The 27,133-nt window shown below is 40.9% G+C and overlaps 5 protein-coding genes across 11 annotated transcripts in view; 3 read left to right on the forward strand and 2 right to left on the reverse strand.

Moving 5' to 3' along the window:
• The window catches only part of LOC144034875 (copine-8), a 59,654-nt gene extending 48,090 nt beyond the window's left edge, over window positions 1-11,564 (forward strand). For 2 of the 4 annotated variants that reach the window (XM_077543986.1, XM_077543988.1), the window contains 7 exons: window positions 1,681-1,727; window positions 1,866-2,047; window positions 2,132-2,259; window positions 3,917-4,019; window positions 4,732-4,789; window positions 4,878-4,951; window positions 7,410-11,564. In XM_077543986.1, the coding sequence (XP_077400112.1) occupies window positions 1,681-1,727; window positions 1,866-2,047; window positions 2,132-2,259; window positions 3,917-4,019; window positions 4,732-4,789; window positions 4,878-4,951; window positions 7,410-7,598 (781 nt within the window). In that variant the 3' untranslated portion in view covers window positions 7,599-11,564. Of the gene's footprint in view, window positions 1-1,680; window positions 1,728-1,865; window positions 2,048-2,131; window positions 2,260-3,916; window positions 4,020-4,731; window positions 4,790-4,877; window positions 4,952-7,409 lie in introns of those variants that run through there. The other 2 variants (XR_013288310.1, XR_013288311.1) reach the window with 2 other exon arrangements.
• Window positions 11,565-14,552: 2,988 nt separating this feature from the next.
• On the reverse strand, window positions 14,553-17,150 carry alg10 (ALG10 alpha-1,2-mannosyltransferase). Its single transcript, XM_077544193.1, has 3 exons — window positions 16,773-17,150; window positions 16,086-16,283; window positions 14,553-15,950 (listed from the first exon to the last, which is right to left on the reverse strand). The coding sequence occupies exons 1-3, from the start codon at window positions 16,935-16,937 to the stop codon at window positions 14,889-14,891; spliced, it is 1,425 nt and encodes a 474-aa protein (XP_077400319.1). The 5' UTR covers window positions 16,938-17,150; the 3' UTR covers window positions 14,553-14,888.
• Window positions 17,151-17,175: 25 nt separating this feature from the next.
• On the forward strand, window positions 17,176-19,015 carry tprkb (Tp53rk binding protein). Its single transcript, XM_077544199.1, has 4 exons — window positions 17,176-17,573; window positions 17,654-17,776; window positions 17,846-18,022; window positions 18,095-19,015. The coding sequence occupies exons 1-4, from the start codon at window positions 17,433-17,435 to the stop codon at window positions 18,179-18,181; spliced, it is 528 nt and encodes a 175-aa protein (XP_077400325.1). The 5' UTR covers window positions 17,176-17,432; the 3' UTR covers window positions 18,182-19,015.
• On the reverse strand, window positions 18,316-21,067 carry LOC144034966 (L-threonine dehydratase catabolic TdcB-like). The gene is given in 7 exon segments (XM_077544198.1): window positions 18,316-18,653; window positions 19,612-19,701; window positions 19,785-19,933; window positions 19,985-20,115; window positions 20,190-20,371; window positions 20,528-20,705; window positions 20,906-21,067. Coding segments are annotated over 6 exon segments (972 nt in total). The 5' UTR covers window positions 20,906-21,067; the 3' UTR covers window positions 18,316-18,411.
• Window positions 19,780-26,729, forward strand: trmu (tRNA 5-methylaminomethyl-2-thiouridylate methyltransferase). 4 transcript variants are annotated; one of them, XM_077544195.1, is made up of 13 exons: window positions 19,780-20,138; window positions 20,582-20,719; window positions 21,095-21,203; window positions 21,371-21,536; window positions 21,613-21,719; window positions 21,952-22,074; window positions 22,140-22,312; window positions 22,375-22,428; window positions 22,541-22,607; window positions 22,689-22,789; window positions 23,849-23,993; window positions 24,072-24,154; window positions 24,220-26,729. In XM_077544195.1, the coding sequence occupies exons 3-13, from the start codon at window positions 21,122-21,124 to the stop codon at window positions 24,367-24,369; spliced, it is 1,251 nt and encodes a 416-aa protein (XP_077400321.1). In that variant the 5' UTR covers window positions 19,780-20,138; window positions 20,582-20,719; window positions 21,095-21,121; the 3' UTR covers window positions 24,370-26,729. The 4 variants fall into 4 exon arrangements, with proteins under 4 accessions (XP_077400321.1, XP_077400320.1, XP_077400322.1 ...); XM_077544194.1 differs by lacking the exons at window positions 19,780-20,138; window positions 20,582-20,719 and having other exon boundaries at window positions 21,054-21,203; XM_077544196.1 differs by lacking the exons at window positions 19,780-20,138; window positions 20,582-20,719 and having other exon boundaries at window positions 21,054-21,203; window positions 22,689-22,775.
• Window positions 26,730-27,133: the final 404 nt, after the last annotated feature.

The following is a 27,133-nucleotide window of genomic DNA, read 5'->3' on the forward strand; positions in this document are numbered from 1 at the left end:
ACTGGGGAAATTTGCTTTTTTGAAAGATGGCCCTGGTTGATCTCATATGCTCTGCTGCCACCTGCTGGCTGTTTTTGGAGTAACTACCATTGCTTCAAGCGTTCTCTTCAGTTCAGAGGCTACACCAAAACCTTCTAGCATAAAAAAACATTAAATTGGGACCATGGTAATTAAAATAGAACGTATTTATACGTTTTTTGCGAGCAAATGAGTTAATAAACAGCGTCAGTGATGTTTATAATGTATTTAAATAATTTTTACATGATTGTGAACTGCTCCATGTGAACTGCACGTGTCAGAATATTATTGTATTATACTGATGGTTTCTTTAAAGCTGCAATATGGAACTTTTTTCCCCAAAATAACTTTACAATAAGCCTTTTATTTGACCATTTATGACTGAAATGCCTTCTAATTAGTAGATTAACACCTTAGCTGTTCACAATGGGTACTCCTGCAAGCCCCTGGCCAATAGTTTTCAGACTGGATTTGGGTTAGAATTTCCCGCGCCATGTCTGCGAATGTGACGTAATGTGCGTGGTGTGTATGTGAAGAACGGTATGTGCAGTTTCCTTTTTCGTCAGCAGGTGGCAGTAGCGATTCGAAATGGAATATTCTACATTCAGTAGCTTTAAAGAACTGCACTGCGATAGTCGTTAAAGAGGTTGATGAAGTCGCTAAGTGTCAGGTTCATTCAACCTAGAACATTTAATAAACAGACACGGAAGGAAGACAAGATATATATATATATTCTTATTACTCGCGAGGAGAATGAACAGAGACGTGCAGATCACAAACTGCTGCCCATTCTGATACATTCTGTCATTCTTCCTCTTTTTATTGGGTTGACCTATCACATGGACATTACTGCTCTGAGGGGTTTGGGAAATACGTAGCAGCAATGTGACAATCATTTACAGAAATTAGTCACTACACAAGCAACAATGCAAACATTTCAAACATTCCTTAACACTAAAAGCTTCTCAACCATAAAAATGTTCCGGCCACTTGTCTTGTGATGAGGGCACAGTTGCTGTCTTGCGATGAAGCTTCGTGACTGCAGTCGACTCCAGCTCTCACAGTTCAAACAAGAGGTCACAATGTTGAATAAATTCACAATGTTGAATAAATGCTTTGCAATTAATAAAAGACTAAAAATAAACTAAACAAATAATATATACTAAATAAGTCTCCACTCAAGGTTTGGGTACCAAATCAAATGCACTCCCTGCTACTGCAATGGTAAGATAGAACAAGATTCCCACAGCCCAATTTTCTCCTTATCTCTGACTTGCCCCTCCGGACCAATGAGTGTCCAGTCAACGACTGATAGCTTGTAGAGCCTCCACTTCTTCTGGCCCGTTGAGGTGACAAATAGGATGAAGCCGCCGGCTGCTTCCAACCGCGAGATGACATGAACGCTGTGTTTGAGTGGCGGGGGGGGTGTTGAGCCTTGGTGTGAAAAAGCCGGGACGTGCTGAGTCCCTGCAGATGAACAACTTTTGACAATATGCACACACATTTTTAAGCCGCAGATCCCGGCCATCTTATTAACCGCTAAAGCTGTAGGAAAGACCTCTGTTTGTGTTCAGCAGATCAAAACTTTCGTTTGTATGGTGAGAAAACGGCGCTTGAGAGCGCTGGTGATTAATGAATCCTATTCTGCCTTTCTCTTCCAAGGACGCAGATTAACTTCACAGTGGCCATCGACTTCACAGCTTCCAACGGTGAGTCTTTTGCTCAACACATTTCGAGGAGCTGCATGAGGACGGATTTATTCAAATATTGAAGTGATTGTTGGTAGCCCTCTCCATCACAAGTGGCAGGACTCATTTGTGTTCTCTCTGGCTTGTATCTTCATTCAGGTAATCCAGCCCAACCCACCTCGCTCCACTACATGAGCCCCTACCAGCTCAACGCCTACGCCATGGCCCTTAAGGCAGTCGGGGAGATCATTCAGGACTATGACAGCGACAAGATGTTCCCTGCGCTCGGCTTCGGAGCCAAGCTGCCGCCTGATGGGCGAATCTCCCACGAGTTTGCTTTGGTGAGAACAAATGAAGAAAAAACACCTCAACTCTCTTCTTTTTTTTTCTTTTTTTTTTTTTACTCTCTGCTCTTTCCTATGTAGAACGGGAACCCTCAAAACCCTTACTGTGCGGGAATAGATGGCGTGATGGAAGCCTACTACCAGAGCCTGAAGTCAGTCCAACTGTACGGACCCACCAACTTTTCCCCTGTGGTTAACCATGTCGCCAGGTACTGCACTTCCCCTTCAAATCAAATCAGGTGAAAAGTAAAAGGAACACTGAGAACTTTTCCCTCTTAACGTGTTCTCATGTTTTTCCGTTATAAGCTCTTTGCACAAAATTGTTGCCAGATAGCTAAGGCAAGTGAAATGGAGAGGGGAAAAAAACACACACACACACACACACACAGAGGGTCCTTTTGATTACACATTTGTGTGTGTCTGAGCATCATTTTTGCTGCAGGGAAGACAGGCAATCACCTAGATAAGAAAAGTGACTAATTAGTGTTCTGTTTACTTTGCATTCCATAGTTATGAACATGTATTGCACTTACAGCTCTTCAACTTAAGTAAGTAAGTAACTTCAGTTACATACATACACATTCATTTTACCCAATAGATTGTAACTTAACTATTCTGGGAAATAATCCAATTTCAGTTCATTGGTCCAAAAATAATTATTTTTTTAAACAAGCAGAACAATTCAATACTCCTCCACTGGGTAACAGAAGGTCCAATCAGATCATCATCATGATTTCAGTATATTTTTGTGAAACATGTATGGAGTCATGTGCTGTGTGATTTTTATGGTGGAAAATATGTGCCTTGGCGCAACAAAGGTTGGAAAACATCACTTAAGCCCATCAATACCTAAAAAATAACACTAGCGCATGTTCAAATGCCTTTTCCCTATTTCAATTCATTGAATAGACAGAAATATATTTCAGACCACTCGAAAAAATACAAATTTCTATTGCTACATGTAGCCCTTTAAGGCCGAGTGCGCCCCCTTGTGTGAAACAATGCACTAATCATGAAAGAATATTATGATGTAGGACATCAAATAAAACTGCAGAACCGGGACTACAACAATACTGTATATAAGTCATTTTTACATGCCCCAAATACGCCTCAAACGCCAACTAATTTAATTATCTAATATAGAAATCGGTATTGTGCCACACAGTGAAATAACTCGGCTCTCCTGCTGTGCTACTTCATGCAAAAACACACAAGTGTTTTTGTGTTTTGTTTATATTACACATATATTTACACATCTGAATACATCTCACAAGGGTTCCCTTTATTATGACACAAGAATTATTCAAATGGACCTTGTGGTTGCAGAGATATACTCTTTTTATTTTGAGTATGTAATTTTCAAGCAAAAGCCTGAAAAATAGCTTAGGGCTTAAAGAGTTTTAAGTAAGTAAAATATCACTGTATTGTAACACAAGGAGCCTGAATTGGAAGTGCTACAGACGCGGCTTAAGTCATCACCGCATGCGCAAACAGTCGCCATGAGTGGAAAGGTCGTATTAACACCGAAGAAAGTGAAAAGCCCGATTGAGCTGTGGAATCAACGCATAGGCAGTTGCACTTGACAAATTAACATCCTCCACAGTAGGAGGAGGCGAGGTAGGAATCACATGACATTTACTCAGTGGGATATTTAAAAAAAAAAAGAAAAAAAACCTGTTGCTTAAGAACATGTAAATGTCTCATTCCTGTTCTAATGAAATAAATGAGACGACTAAAAAGGTGTACAAACACATTTTTCAACTGAACCAATAAAAATGTCCTGTTACAACATTATATCCTGCATATTGTGTGTGCTGTGATGGGAACACATGCTAATCTCTGTGTGTGCGCTTTTCTTTGCCATAGGTATGCGGCATCTGTGAAGGATGGCTCGCAGTACTTTGTTCTGCTCATCATCACGGACGGCGTCATCTCAGACATGGCCCAGACCAAAGAGTCCATTGTCAACGTAAGGACAAGTCTTACACTGGAGCTCCAGCTGGGGCTAAAAAGATTTGCATGGATATATCAAGAATTGTGCAACGTCAATGTAAATGAGCGCAATTCGCACACCATCGTCTTATCAGCATTGCACAGGGTGGGGTGCGCTTTCTGTATTTTCAACTTGAATATATTTACAACTCATATGTGGTTGCTTTTCCATATAAATCATATTAGCCTCCCTTGAAGCGCTCTTGTTTGCCCTGCAGACGCATAAATGATGCCACGAGAGAGCTTTAGCTGTTATTTTGTAACGTTTGCGGGCCCTTGCGCCTGCCTGCCTTTTGACAGCATGTTATTGGCCCTCTGTCTATCACTGTGAAGTCAAAAGTGCATTCCTGAGGGCATCCAGCATGCTTGTGGAATATAGGGGTGGAGGAAAATAATCTTCTCAATGGTGAGAGGAGAAAGCATGGCCGAGCGCGGAGGGAGGCTAGCCTGACATCATGTGACCTTTACGGAGGAGCAACAACAAATAAGATCATCTACCGAGCTGTAGCCTGAGGTCAACGTGTTGTTCCGCACACTTCACTGGCCATTTGTTAGCTGCCTGTTGAGTTCAGGGTCCACTATTATTCATATTATTCACTAAGATGTCTCAACACACACTCTGAGATGGAGAGCCCGCCCACGTTTTCCTTTTGGAGTTTCTAGCTGTTTTGCTCTCCACATGCCCACAGGCTTCCTGTCTGCCCATGTCCATCATCATTGTGGGGGTTGGACCTGCCGAATTTGACGGTAAGAAAAGTATTTGAAATGCTCGATTGGCAAGGCTCTGATTGCCGTTATTTAAATGTTTTTTTCTTCCCTTTATCATCATCATCAGCCATGATTGAACTCGACGGTGATGAGGTCCGAATTTCATCCAGAGGAAGATATGCAGAGAGAGATATTGTTCAGGTATGTAGTCCTGTAGTTTCCTAATCCTCAAGAATGACAAGAAGATTTATTACATATGCTAAGAGAAGCTACTAAAAATGCTATAATGGAATCATTCCCTCATATTTTCAGTCTGTTTTAGGATTTTAGTAATTATATTTGAGGTTCTCATTAAACTAAACATGATTAATCAAGCATTTTAGTTGGATTTGGAATAAAAAGCGATACACTTTTATTGGTAGAAAACTTTCACTTTCATTCCTTTCATGTTAGCATAGCCGAACCTTAGCAGGTTACACAAATGTATTCATCCATTTAGCTCATGATTATAGGAAGGATAAAGGAACTTTTTTTTAAGATTACAACTGCAGCCTGTTCACCATCCTCTATGAACTAATAGAGAGCCCGTTAACCGCCAAAGAGAGATGGTCAAATAAAGCAAACTATAGCGTTATACATTTTTGCTTTTATAAATAGTTGATCCTTGGTGGAAGTCTTGACTCCCCTAAATGGCATTCTTATGACCTTTGTTAAAATTGGGGCTCAACACTTTTACACGTTTTTTGCATGTCTCAACAAATTGTCATATTTTTGTTACTTAATGACTTTGGAGCCTCTGGAAATGTTTGCACTTCATTTTGTTGTGACAACTGTTGAATTAAAGATGACTATTATGTCATTGTTTAAGTACAGAACGGTAATTAAATACTTAGTTGAAACAGAACTAACTTAGGCACAATTACATTGTAAAATGTTCATTAAATGTGCATTTTCCCTTTAAAATAAATTAATTCAAATACTTTCTTATTAAATACTGCCGTCAGATTTTGACAATATATGCCCAATGGTCAAAAATGACAACACACATTCACCCTCCCCAAATTAAGCTTTTTCTGGTTGGATGTGAGCCACTAGACCCCCCCCCACCCGCCTCCCCTCCACATACACACACAACATCACCTCCTCCAGTACGTTGAGTACAGCAGACACATCGGCAAATGAAGAGTAAATTGTCGCCTCCAGTACACGAAGGAGTACCCCGCAGCGACCTTTTCTTCATCACATCACGTTTGTTGCGTGGCCGGTGTGGGCGAGGGAGGGACGCTTGTTAGTTAACGAGTTAAAACGCACACAGATAAACATACCTTCTATGTCAAGAAAAATAAAGTTTTAACTTCTCGGAACATTCTATCAGTTCTTCCTTCTCATTATCAGCAAATTACAGTAATTTCTGGCCTATAAGGTGCACCTGACTAAAAGCTGCGCTAACTAAAATTGGGGAATACTCGAGTTTGTTACACATATAAGCCGCACTTGACTGTAAGCCGCAGGTGTTTTAATGTTACCGCAATGGTGGTTCCCGCTACTTTCTTTTCCATAATTAGGGTGCAAATTGTCTCGCTCTCGTTCTGTCTCTCCTACTGTGTTTGGGCTCACTTGGTTTGTTTTGCTCTACCTGACGCTCTTGCGCTTTTTTTATAGTGTGATCTGATTGATAAGCCGCACCTTTAGCCCCACTATAAGTAGCGGCTTATAGTCCAGAAATTACTGTAATAAGGCTGTTGGGTCTGATATTACAGATCCCCTTAGTTACTGACCGTGCACCAAGGAAAAAGGAGGCAGAAGCTGTTGCTTTGTTTTATTGCAACCGCGGCTGGGAGAGGAGAGGAGACGCAAGACCTTAACTCACGCTCGGCTCCTTCCGACTCTCTCTCCTTCCCCGGCCACCTCGTCGCTTTTATTACAGTTAAGTTTCAGTTTCGTTTCATACGTCATGGAAAAATACAAAACATTAGAGAAAGTTGAGCGGCGCCTCTAAACGACAGTTGATAATATAAAAACACAAAAATATATACAGGATATTCTTTAAAATACACATAATGTTAAGACTACTGTTTTAAGCAACTTCACAAAGGCCCCGTGACATTTGCCAAGGTGGCATCTCGCGGCAAAGGCTTCCCAGCACAAATTGGTCTGTCTTATGATCTTCATGATTGTAGATGACAGTGGCTCATTAACTCATTTGCTCCCAAAAACATATAAATATGTTCTATTTTAAATGGTTTACGTGTCCCAAAGACGTATTTATATGTTTAAAAAAAACTTTAAAAAAATGTTTATTTTATTTTATGTTAGAGCATACAGATGGCTTTGATTTAACCTCTCAACTGTATAATAATGAAACTTAGCTATATTCTAATGCTAATTGTTACAAAATAGAAATAAGACTAGAGACTAGAGAGACTAATCTTTCTTTTGGTAGTTTTTGCTATATGTTTTTATAGCAATAGAACAGAATATTCTGTGGGCCTAGCAAAATCAGTAAAAAATCCAGTAAATCAGCCGGGAGTGAAGGGAGTTGCTTCAGTGAAAATGGCTGGGAGTGAATGAGTTAAGTGAATGAAACCGTCTTCATTGAGCTTGGCCGTAAGCATCAACGTGAAGGAAAGTGACACTAGAAATGTCTTCTCCTTCCCAGTTCGTCCCATTCCGAGACTACATCGACCGGACAGGGAATCACATCCTGAGCATGGCCCGTCTAGCCAAAGACGTCTTGGCCGAGATTCCGGACCAGTTCCTGTCCTACATGAGGACCCGCGGGATCAAGCCGGCGCCCGCCCCGCCTCCCTACACGCCTCCAGGACAGCCCATCCAAACGCAAATCTGAAGAATAAGAAAGGTTTTTCATTTTCCAAGCTGCTCTCCATGCCCGCTTGTGTGTAGTGGATCCCGGTGGTGGGTGGCTCTCGTCTTGTGGAACAGCTGCATGCCGGACTGTCGGCTGCGCGACTGCGGGCAAAGAAGGCCCAATCTGTTTACTTCCACTGTCGAGAATTCCTGTCACTGTCTGGAATCTTTTCTCTGTACCTTTAAGCCTGGAGAAGAAAAGCTGGATGTCCAAGGGAAAAGAAGCAGCAGCAGCAGGTTTTTTTTTTTACTTAAAAAAATGTTTTTGAATGTCCCCAAACAAAACAAAGGAATCTTATTGAACAATCATTTTTGAGCTGTACATAAGTAACCTTTGTCTCTTTTGGCTCTCAAAGTAACTCACAGTTTACAGTAAGGATTTCATACTTTTATATTTTCAATATCAAGCTTGTGATATTCTCTCTCTCTTTCCTGACATGTGCGTCAGGTAGCAGCAGTGCAGGTCCTGGTAGCCCTTTCGTACCGTACCGTACTCTACTGTACTCCCTGGTGTCTATGACCCTTTTTGCATGAGTGTAGCCTGGACCACATGCATGCATATAGCGGCCCTGCACTACCTCTTCCAACCATCCGTCTGTCTGCAGGTGGGTTGAGCATGTTGTGATACACAAGTCCCATTGTCTGTCTTCCTTCAAAAAGATCCTCTCTCTGCTGTGTTACCATCCATTTGTACTCATACGCCATTTGCAGTTGCCAATATACAGTCTATTACACATATCATATCATTTGTTTTTATCTACAGTAGGGCGTCTTAAATGTTTTGAGACCCCTCAAAATCCTAAAGAAAAATTAAATTAACATAATCATCAGGTCTACGCTTAAATACCCATCCATCCATCCATTTTCTTAACCGCTTTTCCTCACAAGGGTCGGTGGGGTGGGGGTGCTGGAGCCTATCCCAGATGGCTTCGGGCAGTAGGCGGGGTACACCCTGAACTGGTTGCCAGCCAATCGCAGCCCCTAAATACCATGAGAAGTAAAAGATTGGCTATTCATGAGAAGAAGAAAAAACATGTAATGGTGCAATAACAAATTCATATTTTTGAGAAAATCAATCGTAATGAGAATATAGTTTTTCTTTTTTCAAGAAAAAATTGTAATATTGACAAAAACATTTTGTCATTTTTTTACAAGCAAAAGTAACATGATATGGAAGTCAAAGTTTAAATAAAAAAATGTATAAAAAAAAAGCGTGAATTTCCAATTCGATTGAATTCCCCCCACCCACAGTTTCAGATTTATACTTACTGGTCAGTAGGGGTGTAAATTGCCTGGTACCTGGCGATTCGATTCGTATCACGATTCATAGGTCACGATTCGATTAGATACCGATTAATCCCGATACAAATCTATAAATTGATTATTGCTAAAAAAAAATTTAAACTCAAATTTAGAAAATACTAATCCGTAAACTTGTACATGTACACTGTAAGATTTGTTCGAAAATGTATTTATTTATCTGAAACTTTAGGCTTAGAACTGTAATCTGTTTCATGTTTGAACAGCATTGAAATACAATTTTAAGGCTTAATGTTCCATTAATATGACATTCTTCCATGCTTAACGTGTGAACCCTAACCCTAAGTAAGACGTTTTGAATATCCCCATTAAAAATTGATGTCTAAAAATCGATTCGACCGCATATCGAATCGATTCAAGAATTGCGTGCTGTAATATCGCGATATATTGCCGAATCGATTTTTTTTAGCACCCCTACTGGTCAGTATTGTGTTTTTTTCTGTATAGAGTGTTATTTTTTTAGATATTTTTTTACATTTTTGCCTTTCAAAACACACTATGTGCATGTTTACCAATGGAAATATATTTGAAGAACTCTTCAATTTTGTATGCACAATTTGCTTTTATTTGTATCTCTTATTTTCTTAATGAATGGAAACACAGTTGCTCTCTGTCTCTTCTCGGCCTTGGCAGTGATGCCCACATGCTCGGGGGTTTGTCTGTGTGTGTGTGTGTGTGTGTGTGTTATGTAGTGTTAACATCATGTCTCATGTTTAAAAAGACAGCAGCTGCTCTCAAACAGTGTTTGAGCATAGAGCCCAGTGGTCAAAAAAGCTAAGAATATAGACATTTTATCAGTTGTCCAAAAAATATATATATATATTTTTTATTTTTTTTTGCTTGAATGTGAAGCGATTGAGCAGCATATGATCTATATGAAATGTTGATTAGCATAATGTGATGGGGGCAAAAAAAAAGTATTTCAACTGACTACGAATGCAACATTTTTAGCTTGCATTTTCCATTTATGTGAAGGAATCATTTATTATGTGAAGTTAATTTTATTCCATGACATTTTGAAGTACATCGTGGATTTCCATTGAAAAATTCACACACGCCTAGCATACCGACCGATTAATATTAAAGCTGCTATTTGAAGATATAATGTTAAAGGATTAAAGGCAACATGTGGTTGGATGTATCTCACAGTGGGACCAATACAACATATCTAGTTAAATATCACACTGCTTATTATTGTTTTATATTGATTATTAAATGGTAGCCAATGGTGTGCTTCTGCCAAATTGTGACATGCTTTTCTATTGTAGCAGTGCCAAATATGGCCGACACATCGAGGTCTTTGTGTGTGTGAGTGTACGAGTGTGTGTGTGTGTGTGTGTGTGTGTGTGTCTATTTGGTCACCCACTGCGTTCCAGGCATAGCTGGACACATCATTAGGACAGCAGGTCAGCATAAGGGAGCTCATTACAGTGCTCGGTAAAACCTCCAGTAACAGATCTGTATTTGTTCCGCTGCCACGGGAGTTTAGAATGGACTTTATTTTTATCTGTCACGGGTGGGAAGGCCACAGTGGGTTTTTACTTGCCCAGCTACAGGTTGACAATTTGCTCGGCCAGTACAAGCAGACTGTAGTCAGAGGTGGACTTTTATTATCTGTTTTTTGATTTTGCAGCATTTTGGATAGAACAAAACTCGCCAAAGCGAACTGGAAGCAGGATATTGCGTCAAACTGATGGATGCAGTTATGAACAGAAATTGCCAAAATAAGCTACAAAGTCATTTAAAAATGTCAAAATTCAACATCACATTTGGTTAAAAGTGTTTGTTTGTTCTTTTTTTATACAAAAATGTTTATTCTTTCCTAAATTCTCAAACCTCTCCATATTTGGTCTCCTTTTACAAGAATGTAGTAGGATAACCATACAAAAGGATACACACATCCACACAGTCCCAAAAGTGCAAAATGCTATTACTCATAATTACATTTTTAGTTGAATATTTATTATCAATATATTATGTTGATTCATTTTTACATGCAAATTAGAAACACATTTTTATCACAAACAGCAAACATTTTCAAGCATGTTAGTTAAAATGTATTAATTCACATAAGATCAACTTTTGTGTGCACTTGTGTGTGTGTGTGCGTGCATGCATGTGTTGCCTTTCTACAAGTGTTATAATAGACAACGTGAGGTGTTGACACACAAAGACTTTTGTTTACTAAAAGCTCTCCAAATACTATCTTGTATGCTTGTCATATCTTGGAAACAATGTGCACTATGTTTGCATGCATAGACTTTTACAAAGGATGCACCAGTTCCTTTTTGTGAAATACAACTGCGTGTTTTCAAGTATACAGTATGATACAAAACATAATTCTACAAAAATGGCCTTAACTGATTTTTCTGGAAATTGTGCGATGCTTTCTCTAGAGAAATGTTTTTGTGTCGGTGTTCTATTGCGTTCTGGCGTGATTTCTTTGCACTTAGTTTTACATTTTTTGGACGGGTGGATGTGTTTTTTATTATTATTATTTTTCGTTCACAGTGATTAATAATCAGAGAAAGCATGGCTGAATATTGATTGTCTTATTACATATGATAGATTACTATTTCTGTATTGAACAATGTTTTTTTTAAATAAATATTCATATGAAAAAATATTTATCTGTGAATGAGGTCGACGCCCGCTTGAAGAGTCAATTAGAGTGAATGCTAATGCACCCACCCGTGACACAAAAAGTGCCAAAATACTCTGCGTTCATCCGTCGGAGGTTGATTGGGCTTGCAATAACGCAGCAGCCACTTCTGAGATGTTATTTTGATAAAATGCTGACTTAAATAGGTGATGTCAGCGGTTCTGTTCCTGTCCATTCTTATGCCAGCATTACTAACAGTGTTTTTTTTCTTCACTTTTGGGTAACACTAGAGTTGTTGGAGAAGCGCCAGATGGCGTGCAGGTGGGAGGTGGTAAACCAAAGCTAAAGCAACACTTGCTCAAAGGTGGCAAAAGTAATCAGACTACAAGTACAGATGAAGTACATATGCTACTTGCACACATCAACCTTCACGTGTGAATCTCGGCTGCCATTCACATGCTAACCTCATTCGACTTCCGTCAATGTCACACTTTATGGCGTTGGCTGATAAGAGCAATGTTACACAAAAAGTAACACACAAGTGTGTATTTACACTAAACTGGAGCGTCTCCGGTTGCCATAAATAGCTTCATTTTCCCAGCATCCCTTGAGGCCATGGGAGGCTGGATTGATGGAGGAGCGCGGGAAGAGATGCACAGTGGCGAGGAAGGTGCTAATATCGCTGTCAATCAAACAGCCGATGCGAGAGAGAGAGAAAACGTTGTTTCTAGATGCAACGTGCACAAAGACCACATGAGGATGAGGACCGCTCATTAAGTTAAAACTCAGACGGGGGGGGCGTCGTGGGGGCTGTGGACCGGTGGGGTGCCTGGCGGGCCTGCAGTGCTGTCCTGTTGCGTTGGGTTGGGGGCGCGGGCCGTGTTGGGGTGGGGGGCGCTCCTGCCCCTGGGTTTGCTCTCTGGCCGGTGGCCCCTATGGGGGCCGGGGGTTGTCCCTTGGCGCTGCCGTGGCCTGGGGGGCCCTGAGGTGTTGCGCTTGCACTGTCCTGGCAGGGGTCGACGGCTCCCCTCTTTGGTGGAGATTTTCATGCATGCCAGATCCACCTCACCAGCATCTATCGAAACTCAGACACAATCTGCTTCTTCCTCATTGAATCGGTGGAGGCTGGTCTCTGTGAATCTCACTCTGCTTCGTCTGTCCTTCCTTCCTTTCCTCAGTCTCTCCTTTGGTCTCTTGAGGTCTCCCTGATTTGTTGGAATTTGGATGTTTCTGGGGTTGGTGAAGGACTCTGGTTGGTGGCCCGGTGGGTGGTGTCTGGTCGGTGCTGGATTTCACTTTCCTTTCTTTTCTTTGATCCTTCCTCGGGTCTCCTGACGGCCTCACGGCTCTGGCTGGGTTCTGAAGTGTTCGGTTTAGGTGAACGGTATGGGATTTTTTAATAGGTTTTAGGTGAACTAATGAATACACACTCACACGCACGTACAAACGCACATGCACATACACATACTCACCCACATACAAAATAAAAATGTATTTATTTAAAAAAAAAATATATATATATATATATATATATATATATATATATATATATATATAAAGAGCAATGATGATGACATGTCAAATCAGTAAAATTACAGAATGAACAATACTGGGCTCTCCAGAAAAAAACAAACAAAGGTAAAACTCAGACAAGCCAGAGAATTTTTCATATTTTAATCTTAAAATGTACAGACAGATTCCTTTGCTTCTTAATTGTTTAAACTCTTGACTGGAATGATTACATAGTGGTTAGTGTAGACAAATGGTAATGTAATTTTTTGTAAAATGTGACGTCTTGACTGAGTCTAATGACCACTGCTCTCTCTGTCTGTCAAGCAGGGGCGCAATTATGTGCGCTTGTCACTTCCTGACATGGCCTGTTGCCTAGCAACATGCTGCTGAGACGCAGCTAAAGTTGGAGCTTGACTGAATATTTGCCCATTACAAAAATAAAAAGTCAAAGGAGAACTCTGGTGTATTTTTAATTTAAAGAATCATGACTCGAGTTTGACTGGATACAAACACCTCTTTTTATTTTTTTCATTTTTTTCATTTTACGTATTATTCTAAAACCCTTTCTAAGTTTTTTTTTTTGACAGGCTTGACTGAAATGACTGTAGGCAGCTTTTATAATTATTGTGCCATTAAAAGAAAAAGAAAAAAAAACATCAAAACACATCATTTAGCCTCTCTACCCGCTGTACTCCCACGGTTCTTTTATAAATAGAACATTTCTTGACGCTGTAATTGTTTTGTTATCGCTGCTGTGAGATGACATATAACTGGTGTGTTCAGGGACTCGCAGTAGCTATATTGTGCTTAAATACTTCTCTCTCTCTCTCTCTCTCTCTCTCTATATATATATATATATATATATTAGGGGTGTAAATTGCCTAGTACCTGGTGGTTCATAGGTCACGATTCGATTCGATACCGATTAATCCCGATACAAATCTATAAATTGATTATTGCAAATTTTTTTAAACTCAAATTTTGAAAATACTACTCCGTAAACTTGTACATGTACACTGTAAGATTTGTACGAAAATGTATTTATTCATTTGAAACTTTAGGCTAATAACTGTAAGCAACTTTATTTAACAATCTGTTTCATGTTTGAACAGCATTGAAATAAAACATTAAGGCTTAATGTTCCATTAATATAACATTCTTCCATGCTTAACGTGTGAACCCTAATCCTAAGTAAGACATTTTGTTGAATATTCCCATTAAAAATTGATGTCTAAAAATCGATTCTACAACTGTATATATATATATATATATATATATATATATATGCACTCTCTAAAGATGCGATGTTAATGTTTGAACAAACATTCTGTTTATGACAAAAGTACCGGAAGTTGCTACTTTTCAATCCTTGTACAACAGCGCCCCTTGGTGGCTTATAGTTGTACTCTTTATTTATAGTCAAATACAATATATTTAAAATACGTACACTAGTAATACTATGCTTAGTTCAAATTAAGTCTTAATAAACAGAGTTGTAAATGTATTTTGTCCTCTTTATTTATTCATTAACAACAATCATTGGAAGCATTTACTTGGACAGAAAAAGACAATTGTCCGTAAAAACACTGAATTTACACAAAATCAACATAGTGGATAGAAACTTGCACGTTGTATATCTGGGGAAAAATAGGTCTCTTTAATTATACAGTACAAATTTTGTAAAAAAAAAAAGAAGCATATTTAGTCTCCAAAATCAAAATAAAACCACGCAGAATAAATTACACAATATGCTGCTTCTATGCAACGCAGTCTTGCATTCAACATCACATGATGACCTTTTGAGCGTCCTCAAACTATCCTGCTATTCCCTCGAGTTCACCACATGAACCTCTGCGTGGTGGCACTGTCCGGCCATTGAAACTTCTTGTTGATGAAAATGTAAATGGTGACGCCGTTGATGGCCGTGTACAGCACAAACTCGAGGGCTAGTCTGGGCAGGGATGGGAGCGGCATGTGCAGGCGGTACAACAGGTACGGAACGATGAAGTAGCGGAATTCCAGAAGCTTCTGCGGGACGGTGGCGGCCAGGAGACAAGACAGGAAAGCCACGCTCCAGAAGAGCGAACGCGACTTCAGTGAGTCTAGGAAGTGCCAGCCGGCAAAAATGTACACGGGAATCAGGAGGAAGCGCAGCACCTCGTGCCTTTGGAAGAACCTCTTCCACACGTAGAACGTGAAGTGGCGGTTGTCTGCCAGCAGGTACTTGTGGACGGCAGTGAACTTCCACACCACGAGGACGGAGACCACGGTGGCCACGAGAAAGAGGACTGGCTGCTTTTTCATGTCCTGCAGGAAGCGCCGCACGCGATGATGACACAGTGAGACGGGCAGGGAGAAGAAGAGGGCGAAGGAGAGGAAGTAGAAGAGCTGTGGGAAATTCAGGCAGGCTTCGTGGTTGGCGCGGTCGCCCACCACCACGCCGCCGTTCTGCCACACGAAGGCGAGGAACCCCACGGCCACCAGGGCGTAGGGCCACGCCACCAGCAACACCGCCTTCAAATGACCGGCACATGTGAAAAATTCCACACTAAAAAGCACAACGCGTTTGGCTCCGCTTCGAGAAAGAGGGACTTGAAAGGCAGCTGACTTGTCGTCCGACTTTTTGGAATGCGCCACCCTCCACGCGTCGTCCATGTGGCCGGCCACAAGGGTGCCGGCGCAGAACGCCACCCACACGATGTTGGTCTGGCGGAAGAGGACTGCGCAGGCGCCGAGTAGCGCCGAGGCCTTGTGACAGCCGTGCAGCGTCATGAGGTACGTGAAGAGGATGAAGAAGGTGGAGCCAGCGTCCGTGTAGTAGAGGAAGTTGAAGAAATAGAGCACGGGGAAGGTGGAGAGTGACAGCGCCGAGAGGATCCGCCGAGCGGCTCTTCGCGTCTGGATGGGGACAGACGAAAGTTATTGGGTTGAAATTAAATTTTCAAATCGCAAAGGCTGCCATTTGTGGAAAAACAAAAACTAAATCTGCTTCATTTCAATTGGCCAGTTGTGATACAGATGAAATTACTTCACCTTCTCCTTCGGGTGCAGCCTGCAAATGAGCCGGTAGAGCAGGTAGAGGTTGCCGCAGTTGAAGAGGAGGTTGATGAAGCGCAGCATGGCCGTGGAGCACACAACCTCGCCGGTCATGTCGGCGAGTCGCACCACGGGCTTGATGATGCCCACGGAGACCAGATAGAGGCCCGGGAGGGTGGTGATCATCGAGTCCCACTGTGCAAAAAAAACATGTATGTGTGTGTATGGGAGTGGACATTTTCCAGTACAATTCATTGAAATGTTATTACTGGTTATGAGTAAGTGTTTATTGTAACATTAGAAATAATAAATGTTAGTCATATTTACTTGCATCCTTAATTATTATGTTTTTTTACTTAGTTCTTGTTTGTAGATAAGAGAATAACATACAGTACCGGTAAATTCCATCAGGGTGATTTACACGAAGAACACCCCACGTTGCATTATGGGAATTGTAGTACAGTGTTCAAATGCGAGTTTTTATGGTTTAATGTGCCGGAGACAACTGCTGCTGTCTCAAATGATGCATTCACAACAATACATTAATTGGACAATTTGGGAATTCAAATATGTTTGCATGGAATTAAGGGTTAAAAAAAATCGCGTAGTCTCCGGATTAGCTAGTCCGCTAATCACTCCACCATTCACTCCTAGTCACTCCTCCATTGAAGTAAGACTATTTACCTGATTGAATTTCCCGTGGCAGTATTTTTGAGCTTGGGGTACATGGAAAATCTCGTCCATGTAGGGCTCTCGTTGCTCTCGGGTGACTTTGGAAAAGAGCAGGCAGGACACCAGAAAGTTGGTGCTGCACAACGCGGTGAAGATGTAGCCTTCAAATTTATCCATTTTCTCTATGCGATGTAAACGCAACTGCTACCGGAAACTAACTGTTAAAACTGTTAATGTTTCGTTTACTTGCATTACTACAATATGCGCAATTGAAAAGCCCTTAAAAATAATACATGGCTAACATTTTTTCCCCATATACATATATATGTTGCAGATTAAAAAAAAAAGGGAAGCGCTATTGTTGACGATGAGTGGTGCTGCTTCAAAATAGGCTCGACGTGGAACATGTACTACACGTAGATTGCTAGATTTTTGTTGTACTCGCTATTAGTTTACTATATTATAGAGGAATTACCAAGCACAATAACACTCATATGTACGGAATTTAATGTAACTCCTTAGACTTGTGAACAAAAATATAATTATTACCTACCCGAGTGCGTTCTTCCGGTGTTACCCTATATTTGGTCCTCCGCTCACAGCTTCACTTAACGTTTGGCGTCGTTTTTTTCCTCCCTGCAATGTGCACATTGTTGATTTAAAAAAAAGAAAATGCATTTATCCCAGACCCTAGAACTTTCCCCCGACCTCAACGTGACGCAGATTCTTTTTAAAGAGGTCCAAAATGCCGCCGAACTACGGCAAAACGCCGTGCAAGGAAAAATAAAAGGTGCCCTGATCAAGCCTACGATGGTGAGTTTCAAGTTTATAGAATTTGTGTGAAGTCTGTTTGTCATTAAGCTTTTAAATGTAATTTTCCCCTTTGTTTTTAGCTGCTGAGTCCTTTCCAAGTGTTGGTGGCTGCAAATAAGGCTGTGCATTTACAGAAAATTAATCAAATGAAGACAAGAAGTTTATTTTCAGAGATTATCTTCAACCTGTCACCTACTAATAATGTAAGTTTGCATTTCTTAATGTGGGAAAAACTGCTATTTTTGACCTGAGCAATTAATTCCTTGAAACAGATCTCAGAAGCCTTCAAAAGATTTGGCATCTCGGACAGTGACAACTCCGTCCTGGTGGTCCTGGTCCACAACAAAGAAGACTCTCACCTGGTGGGGGACATGGCGACCAAAGTGGATGGACTGCAGATTCAAGTGGATGACATTTCCTCTTTGTCAGACCTTGAAAAGATTAAAAAGGTATGGTCCAATAATGGACGCGTTTGTCCCAATGGATTTAACCCCTATCTTTCCATTTGTCTTGTCTTTCAGCTGTACAAAGTCAGTCTTCATGAGGAGAAGTGTGGCACTCTTCTTGATGCAGTCATATGCAGAATGGCCACCAAGGATGTAATGTAACTCCAATGAGGCCCTCATCTTTCCATACAGACTATTGTTTATTTGGCCTTAGATTAGGATTGGGTTAATAGGTTTACGCTTGTCCAAAATACATTCTCTTCCTTGTCTCAGTGCAAACAAACATGTCAACTAGGCAGATTTCATGTGCTTTATTTCTTATACGTGTTTTTAAAAATAACGTTAAGACATGACAGTGATCGTTTTCTATTACGGAGTGAATTTCACATGTGTCAGTCTGGAAAGTTTGCAAGCTCATTCTTGCCGATGTTCCCGCCGCTGAGGATGCACACAACATCCCTCCCCTCAAGTTGGGGTATTTTGGCGGCAGCAATGGCAGCGAAGGCGGCCGAACCAGACGGCTCTACCACCAGGCCCGCTCGGTACAGGGTCGACACGGCTGCTTTGATGTCGTCGTCGTTCACCAGGACGATTTCCTCCACGTAGCGCTAGCACAGCTCGTAGGGCAGCGTGCCTGATGGTCAAATCAAGAAAAATGATGCCATGGAAATTGCACGTCTGTGTGTGAGAACTAAAGATAAAGCAAATACAAATTATTCAAGACTATTTTATTGTATAGCTAGGTAAGTCTTAAATGCCATTAATATCATCTTGTTTTGAAACCTATGATTCCACATTCTGCTCATGTTTTAGGTTTTTCAGATGGTATTTCAGTATCGCTATCAAGATGCCAGGTATCAATGTTTGAATTTTGGCACACACTTGGGGCACAACTGCCATTTTGGAAGACATTTTGACTCAGGGATATATTAACTTTTTATGCCAGCAATTTGTGAGAGTGAATTAAGGTTGTTATAAAAGACTTTGACTACTTTATATTGCAGCAAACTTGTTTCTATAGTGTTGTACAAGAAGCTAAATTATTTACAAAAATAAGAGGGCTGCACTTGTGTGACATGTATCACACATCAAACTGACGTACACACCTCACAAAAAGTATGTTGCAAAATGCCAATGTATTAATCAGTAATTTAAAAAATGGTTGGAAAAAATGGATGGTGACAGCCCACACACATTGTTGACATTAAATGAAGAAAAAAAGTAATTGTCAAAACCATCCACATTCGATAATTGTACTTCATTCTTGAAGAAATAATTCAAAAAAGATTTACGATGTGGCTGCATAGTTTTGAAGATGTACAGTAAAACCAAGCTTGTAATCTATATCTGATAATATATCCGATGTTAAAAAGTTATTTTTTAATACAAACAGTATTCAAGGTATTCAAAACAAGTTTGTAAAGATGAAGTCCCCTTTATGAGATGTGTTCAAACATTTTCACATTTGTCAAACCTGTCACGATTAAGTTGTAATTTATTTGAGATAACTTAATTAAGTATTTATTTTGAGATTTTTCCACTAAAAAAACGTTTTATCAAATGAAATTTGAATGTTCATATTAAGATACTACCTGCAAATGGTGGTGCAAGTCCTGATGCAATGCTGCTTGTGGCCATGCCCACTGGCTTCTTCTGGATGAAGCTCTTGTACATGGTGCAGGCTGAAGTCAAACATTCACACCAGCCATCAGTGCTGACTTAGCTCTATGGCTCATTTTACAATTGGAAGATGTGTTCTGCTTACCTCCTTCTGGCTCCACACCATAGATTCTGGTCTTGTCACATCCTGACAGCTTGACTGCAGCAGCCACTCCGGCCAGCAGCCCCCCTCCTCCGCAGCATACCGCCACAACATCAGGCTCAGGCATCACTTCCAGGACCTCCAGACCCAAACTACACATACAGTTATACCTCATCCACGTGTTTGTTTTTCATTGGGGGTACCTGGCATGTCCCGCGATGAGATCCAGGTCATCGTAGGAGTGCAGGAAGGTCATGTCGTCCTCCTGAACACAACGGTTCACCACATTCATCAGACAGGAAGTGGAAACTCTCTCCACATCCACGCCAAAACTCTGAAGGAAAGAAAAAAAAATGAGTGAGTAAACTACCGATTTACTTGCATGCATTATTGTGTATAACCTCTGACCTGTATGAGGACGGATCTGGATATCGGGGCAGTTTCTGGCATCACCACTTTACCTTTAGACCCGTAGTGTTTTGACGCATATGCAAACGACTTCCCATAATTCCCTGCGGACATGGTGACAAAATTGCCACCCTTTGGCCTCCTAGCAAACTGATTGGCCACACCTCTAATTTTAAAGGACCCTGCAATTAAAAATGCCACCAACCTAGGGTCACATGAGCTGGAGGCAAAAGAATCAATGCCTAATTACAGTTGTATTTATATAACTTCTAATAATCATAGTTAATTCCCCCGCTCAATCAAAGTCTACAACATCTAATTTAAAAGCACACTCTTGCCTGTTCTCTGCATATTCTCCAGTTTAAGATGGATACTATGGGCCTTGTTGACAGGCAGGGTGGTCTGGCTCCAGGTGATCATGGGGGTGTTGATGACTCCCAATGGGCTTCTCCTCACGGTCTCCCTGGCTTCCAATAGAAGATCCAGGGTGACACTGTCTGCAGACACCTCGCCCATCTGCTCAAAACAATGTAAATACATATTTGCTTAGTCACCTCACTAAACAGCGAAAACTGCACAAAAACAAAAAACAAGTCATGGTTGAACCCGGATAAAATGTATTTTATTTTATAAACCTTGCTAAGAAATCATAGTGAGTTTTTAAACATCAATTTAAACGTTAAGTGAGTCATAATAGATAAAAAAAATTCACTCACCTTTTATTCGTAAAAACTCAAAATATGTGCAACTCCGTGGCGGTGTTACAATACTTGTTTCCCCCTCTGAGAGAGAGGTTCCGGAGTGATTGGGTTTTCGAGTCGGACATTAATCTGCAATGGACTGCAATCATGGCTGTGCGCAGTAGTGACACGAGTGTTAAAGCTAATTAATTTAATTTCTAACAGGTACGTGAGCGGAATTAGTTGAAGAAGATGGGTGTTATACGGCACGTAGTGTGCGCAATGTCGGGCGGCGTTGACAGCTCCGTCGCGGCCTTGTTGCTGAAGAAAAGAGGTGGGTCGAAGTCACATTGACATACAGTAACAACAACAGGCGTTGTACAACAGGAACGCCTGGCCATTTCATTAAATACACACCACTATTGACATCCCATGCACAAATTAACAAACGTAGTCATTGTAATTACTTTGACAATAAATATTTAATGTTGGCCATTTTAGGCTATAACGTGACAGGGATTTTCATGAAGAACTGGGACTCCCTGGATGAAAGTGGGGTGTGCACCACAGATAAGGACTGCGAGGATGCCTACAAAGTGTGCCAGATGCTGGACATCCCCTTCCATCAAGTGTCATATGTTAAGGAATACTGGCATGAGGTTTTCAGGTATTCCGAATGTCAACATAAATGTTGTCAACTCCTTTTCCTGCCTATCTAATTGTGGTCTTCTGCACCTTTTCAGTAATCTGTTAAAGGAATATGAGAAAGGAAGGACACCAAATCCAGATATACTCTGCAATAAGCATATTAAATTCAGCCATTTCCACAAGTACGCAATCATAACTCTAGGTATGTTGTAGTCTACAAGAGTGGCCACATTTATTTTGCCTTTGGTTTTAAAAACTGACAGATGAGATTTAAAAAAAATATATCTAATAGTCTTATTTTCTGAATTATTTTGTTAAACTTTTTTATGAACCCTTCTTTTATGTTTTGTTTCTTTGTACAATCATTTATCTTATTACCTTTTTTTTTTTTTTTTGACATTTTATGACATTTTTCTGTGCTTTTTGACATGTAGGTGCTGACGCCATGGCAACAGGCCACTACGCGAGGACCTCCCAGGAAGATGAGGAGGTCTTCCAGCAACCCCCCAAAACCGGGCCTCTCGTGCTCTTCAGAAATCGATTTGAGCTCCGAAACCGTATGTGTTGCCTTCACTCTGCGATTTTACACCCCAATTTCACCTCATCACTCTGACCCCCCCAGCGGTTAGACTGCATAAGGGGGCCGATCTCGTCAAAGACCAGACCTTCTTCCTCAGCCAGATCTCCCAGGATGCCCTGCGGCAGACCTTGTTCCCACTCGCTGGCCTCACCAAGGACTTTGTGAAAAAGATGGCGGCTGAAGCAGGCTTTCACCATGTGCTGAAAAAGAAAGAGGTGACTCAAAATAAGAGTATGTAGAAAACACATGTGTGTTTATTACTAGATTGTTTTTTCAGAGCATGGGCATCTGCTTCATTGGCGAGAGAAACTTTGAAAACTTTATTCTGGAGGTAAGTTTGATTATGTCTAACTTGATTAAAGCTGCCAAAATGGAGAAACATTCTGGTTTCCATGGAAAGTTAAACTGGGATGGCCATGATTTATCCCCCCCCCCCCCCCCAGTACCTCGAACCTAAACCTGGTAACTTTGTATCCATTGAGGATGGGACTGTAATGGGCACGCACAAAGGTATGTTTACAGCTGTGGACAACAAGTTTCAATTCAGTGCATCCCAATCTTAATGGCTCATCCTTTGACCTCCACGTCAAGGCTGGTTCACTCTGACGCTGGGACAGAGGGCGCGGATTGGAGGACAGAGGGATGCCTGGTTTGTAGTGGACAAAGATATCAATACGGGTGACGTGCTGGTGGTAAGGTTTCTGCTTTAAGTGACCTGAAGAACACAAGAAAGAACATCAAATGTTAAATAAATTTTAAAAAATCCCCATAATGGGCTGAGCCACTAATTTAAATACAGTGGTACCTCGGAGTTTGAACACAATTCGTTCCTGTGAAGTGTTCAAAGTCTGAATTGTTCAACCTCTGAAACATTTTTTCCCATCGGAAATAATGTAAATGCAACTAATTTGTTCCCAAGTTCCAAAAACAGAAAATTCCTATTTTAATTTCTATTTATGTAAAAAAAAAAAAACATTTACAGTATTTAAATAAATAAAAATACTTACTTTTTTTGTCGTGGTGTGATGGCCTCAGTGGATGAAAAATACTGTGTTAATGCATGCTTTAGTTCAGTGCTGAGTTAGTGTATTTTACATTGGGCATATTGTTAGACTACTAAGGGGTCCTTGTGCGATGTTTAGCGTCAGGCATGTTGTTGAACAGCTAAGGGGGGTCCTTGTGCAGTATTTACCGAAGTAGTCACAGTAGTTACAACGGCGCGATAATCTCCTTCGTAAATCCACTAGTGTTCGTAGCACTGTACGTTTTTCTGATCTGCCACTGGAACTGCTGTCTTTCTTTGGGCCCATATCGAAGAAAATTGCCGTGGAAAAATCTAAATGCACTCGCAAATGTACGAATCACCTGCGGGAGTATTCACCCGCTGTGACTGGAAATGAGCAGCGCTTCGTCTCCACTACCGCACGTGAGCATTCGGCATCACTCGGCTTCACTCGGCTACCCGATCGAGGTACCTTCGGCCTTGCTTGGTTTACTTGTGTGTTCAAACTCCGAGAATGAGGTCAAACTCCGAGGCATTTTTTTATTCCGATTTTTTGGTCGAAGTTCGATTTGTACGAGGTTCGAACTCCGAGGTTCCACTGTATGTTCATTGTAAGCTGTGCCTCTTTACCGCCCCCTAGTGGACTATAGGCTACTGAGCTGACTTAAATTGTTCAAATTTCACCTGCTTATCACAAATCAAAACAATTGACTAATTTCTAATCAATTTCAAATGTCTTTGGCCTCAGGCACCGTCGACCAATCACCCGTCTCTTTTCCGCGACGCCCTACGGACGGATCGCTTCCACTGGATCGCAGAGGACCCGCCGCCCCAACTGGCCCGGAGCAAGATGATGGAGTGTCATTTCCGCTTCATCCACCAGATGCCGCTAAGTGTGTGCATTTAACACTACAAGAAGGGATTTTGATGCATAAAAGAAACATTCTTAGTCAACATATTGTGCTTACCAGCTCCCTGCACTGTGACTCTCAACATGGACGGGTCTGTGTGGATCTCACTCGCGCAGCCACTCAGAGCTTTGACGCCTGGACAGGTAGTGAATCAATTTCACTTTTCAACTCTTTTCATATACTTTACAAAGTCCTTCTCCCTCTCTAGTTCGCAGTGCTCTACAAAGGGGAAGAGTGCCTGGGAAGCGGCAAGATCATCCAGCTGGGGCCCACTGACTTTACCATCCAGCGGAGCCGGGAATGTTCGGCAGCTACTCACCTGAGTAAAGGCGAGCAGAGGCCAGAGCCGGTCAGATGACACGGCCCTCTAATATTCATTAAAAAAGAATTATAATGTAAAAAAAAAAATATATATATTGTAATAAGTTGTATAAGTACATGATATTGAGGTATTTTCTTGTTTTGTTTTTTAATTGTAAGTGTGGTGTCCTATAAATATCCATTCATGCATCCATTAGAGACTGAATACTTCTCAATATACTTGCGCCATTAAAAAACAGATTAGTATATTTTACCACTTCTGCACCTTGGTTTACTCCTGCTCTGTGACAGTTAAAATCCAAAGGACGCCAACTTGAGCGCCTGCACAAGAGAACTGAACTCACTGTACACAAGGTCATGTATACACAACACCTTATTCATTACAAAAAAAAATCTTGCTATTACACAACATTAATCCATAAAAATGAAGGCAACTATGAGGCACTATTTTCTCTGCTTGACAATATTTCACATCCACCTTACTCCATTCCTTCCCACCTCTACTCATCAGTTTTCTGCAATTTCCTTATGTCATTTTTTGACTCAAAAATCAAATGGATCCACCAGCAACTTCCTTCTTCCCCCTCGTCTAGTGTGTCCTTAGTGCCTCCCCATGTTTCATCCATCCATGCATTGTCAAGTTTTACTCTGCCTTCCGCTTCAGACATCTCAGAAATAATTTGTCATTCCAAACCCTCTACTTGCCAGCTCGATCCCCTACTGCTCGGTCTAAAGCCTGCCTCCCGTCTCTAATCCCCTTTTTTCACCAACATTATTCACTCATCTCTCTCCACTGGTATTTTTCCAACAGCATTTAAAACTGCTGCTAGAGCCCCAATACAAATCTGGTTCAGATTCTAATAATTTCAATAACCTTCGTCCCATTTCAAACCCTCCATTTCTTTCAAAAGTCTTGGAAAAAACTTGCCTCACAACTCCACACCCATTTTACCTAATGATCTATATGAACAGTTCCAATCTGGTTTCCGCCCCTCCACAGTACAGAAACTGCCCTCATTAAGATCACCAATGACCTCCTTCTGGCAGCTGACTCAGGCCTACTCACCATTCTTATTCTCCTCGATCTCACAGCAGCTTTTGACACAATTTCTCACACCATGCTCCTGACCAGACTCCACAGCATTGGCATTACAGATAGACCTTTTCAATGGTTTAGTTCTTACCTGTCCGGCGCACCCAGTTTGTTCAAATGAAATCATTCAAATCCTATCTGTCCCCCGTCTATTCTGGTGTTTTCCAGGGGTCTGTTTTGGCCCCCCTCCTCTTTATTGTCTACATCTTACCTCTTGGCAATATACTTCGCAAATTCAATTTACATTTTCACTGTTATGCGGATGACACCCAGCTCTACCTGTCTACTAACCTCAATGCCACTTTCTTTCCTTCCTCCCTGACTGACTGTTTTCACTAACTCAAACAATGGTTCCCATCCAATCTTCTTCAACTTAACAGTAACAAAATTGAAATCCTATTGATAGGTATTAAGTCCACTTTAGCCCAAACTGACAGTTTTTCCATTGCACCTGTCAATTTCTCAGTTTCTCCCTCCCCTCAGGTTAAAAGTCTGGGTGTCATCCTTGACAGCACATTTTCTTTTCAGTCACACATAAACAACATCACCCGATCTGCATACTTCCATTTACGCAACATAAATCGTCTCCGCCCATCTCTCACACATCACACTGCTGCTGTTCGTGTTCATAGCCACGTCACTTCTTGCCTGGATTATTGTAACTCTCTTCTGTTTGGTCTCCCCATCAAATCACTTCAAAAATTACAACTTCTCCAGAACTCTGCTGCTCGCATTATTATAAGGACCCCTTCCATGCACCACATTACTCCAGTCCTGCAAAAACTTAATTGGCTTCCTGTCCGTTTCCGCATCCAATACAAAATACTGATCTGCACTTTTAAGGCCATAAATAACCTCGCTCCTCCATATCTCATGGACCTTCTTCACATTGCCACACCTTCTTGCTCTCTCAGATCTTCATCTGGCCTCCACCTCTCCATTCCTTTTGCCCGCCTGGCCACCGTCGGGGACAGAACTTTCAACCACTCTGCCCCCCGTCTTTGAAATGCACTACCACCTGACACCCGTAATATTGATTCATTAACACTTATTAAAACCAGATTTAAAACGTACCTTTTTCGGACTGCTTTTTCACTTTAACATTGTTATAGTACTCACTATTTTTTTAAATGTTTTGTTGTTTTATTGTAGTGTTTTTAAATTTATTGTGTTTAAGGCGACCTTGAGTGTCTTGAAAGGGGCCTATAAATTCAATGAATTATTATTATTATTGTTCAAATGAAATGCCCAAAACTCACTCATGGATATCACTGTGTTATATTTCTAATAAATAAATAATAAGCTCTTGTGTTATTTATCATCTCAAGATGTTGGTCACCTCTGCTAAAATTACCAACATCCTCAGTTAAACAGATCATGCAAAAATAATTACGCTCCAACACTACATGATTAATGCCTAGGGTATATTGAATATTTGGTTCAGCTTTTAGTGTTTTCTGGATAAAAGAAAGAGCTTAAATCATTATTCTGAAGGTGACGATTCGATATTTTGCTATTTTCAGTGCCTTTTCTGTTAAATAATGCAAATATAAAGGAACGCGCTATTAAAAATCGTTACCGTGTTTGAGTTGTTATGCAGCTTTTGTCCACAGCGGGGTGTTATTATATAAGTTCACTTCCCAAGTTGAAGGCAATTTTTGCATGCTCACATAGTATTCCATATTTAATCAGATGAACTTAAATACTG

The sequence above is a fragment of the Vanacampus margaritifer genome, chromosome 15, assembly GCF_051991255.1.
Source record: "Vanacampus margaritifer isolate UIUO_Vmar chromosome 15, RoL_Vmar_1.0, whole genome shotgun sequence".
Classification (NCBI taxonomy): domain Eukaryota; kingdom Metazoa; phylum Chordata; class Actinopteri; order Syngnathiformes; family Syngnathidae; genus Vanacampus; species Vanacampus margaritifer.

Excerpts from the sequence above, each read along its gene's own strand:
- alg10 (XM_077544193.1), bottom strand. The coding sequence starts at position 16,937 with ATGGATAAATTTGAAGGCTACATCTTCACCGCGTTGTGCAGCACCAAC. Across the intron at positions 16,284-16,772 it reads GCCACGGGAAATTCAATCAG|TGGGACTCGATGATCACCAC; the intron begins GTAAATAGTCTT and ends TTTTTTGCACAG. Across the intron at positions 15,951-16,085 it reads GGCTGCACCCGAAGGAGAAG|ACGCGAAGAGCCGCTCGGCG; the intron begins GTGAAGTAATTT and ends GTCCCCATCCAG.
- tprkb (XM_077544199.1), top strand. The coding sequence starts at position 17,433 with ATGCATTTATCCCAGACCCTAGAACTTTCCCCCGACCTCAACGTGACG. Across the intron at positions 17,574-17,653 it reads CCCTGATCAAGCCTACGATG|CTGCTGAGTCCTTTCCAAGT; the intron begins GTGAGTTTCAAG and ends CTTTGTTTTTAG. Across the intron at positions 18,023-18,094 it reads ACCTTGAAAAGATTAAAAAG|CTGTACAAAGTCAGTCTTCA; the intron begins GTATGGTCCAAT and ends CTTGTCTTTCAG.
- trmu (XM_077544195.1), top strand. The coding sequence starts at position 21,122 with ATGGGTGTTATACGGCACGTAGTGTGCGCAATGTCGGGCGGCGTTGAC. Across the intron at positions 23,994-24,071 it reads CATCCACCAGATGCCGCTAA|CTCCCTGCACTGTGACTCTC; the intron begins GTGTGTGCATTT and ends TGTGCTTACCAG. Across the intron at positions 24,155-24,219 it reads GAGCTTTGACGCCTGGACAG|TTCGCAGTGCTCTACAAAGG; the intron begins GTAGTGAATCAA and ends CTCCCTCTCTAG.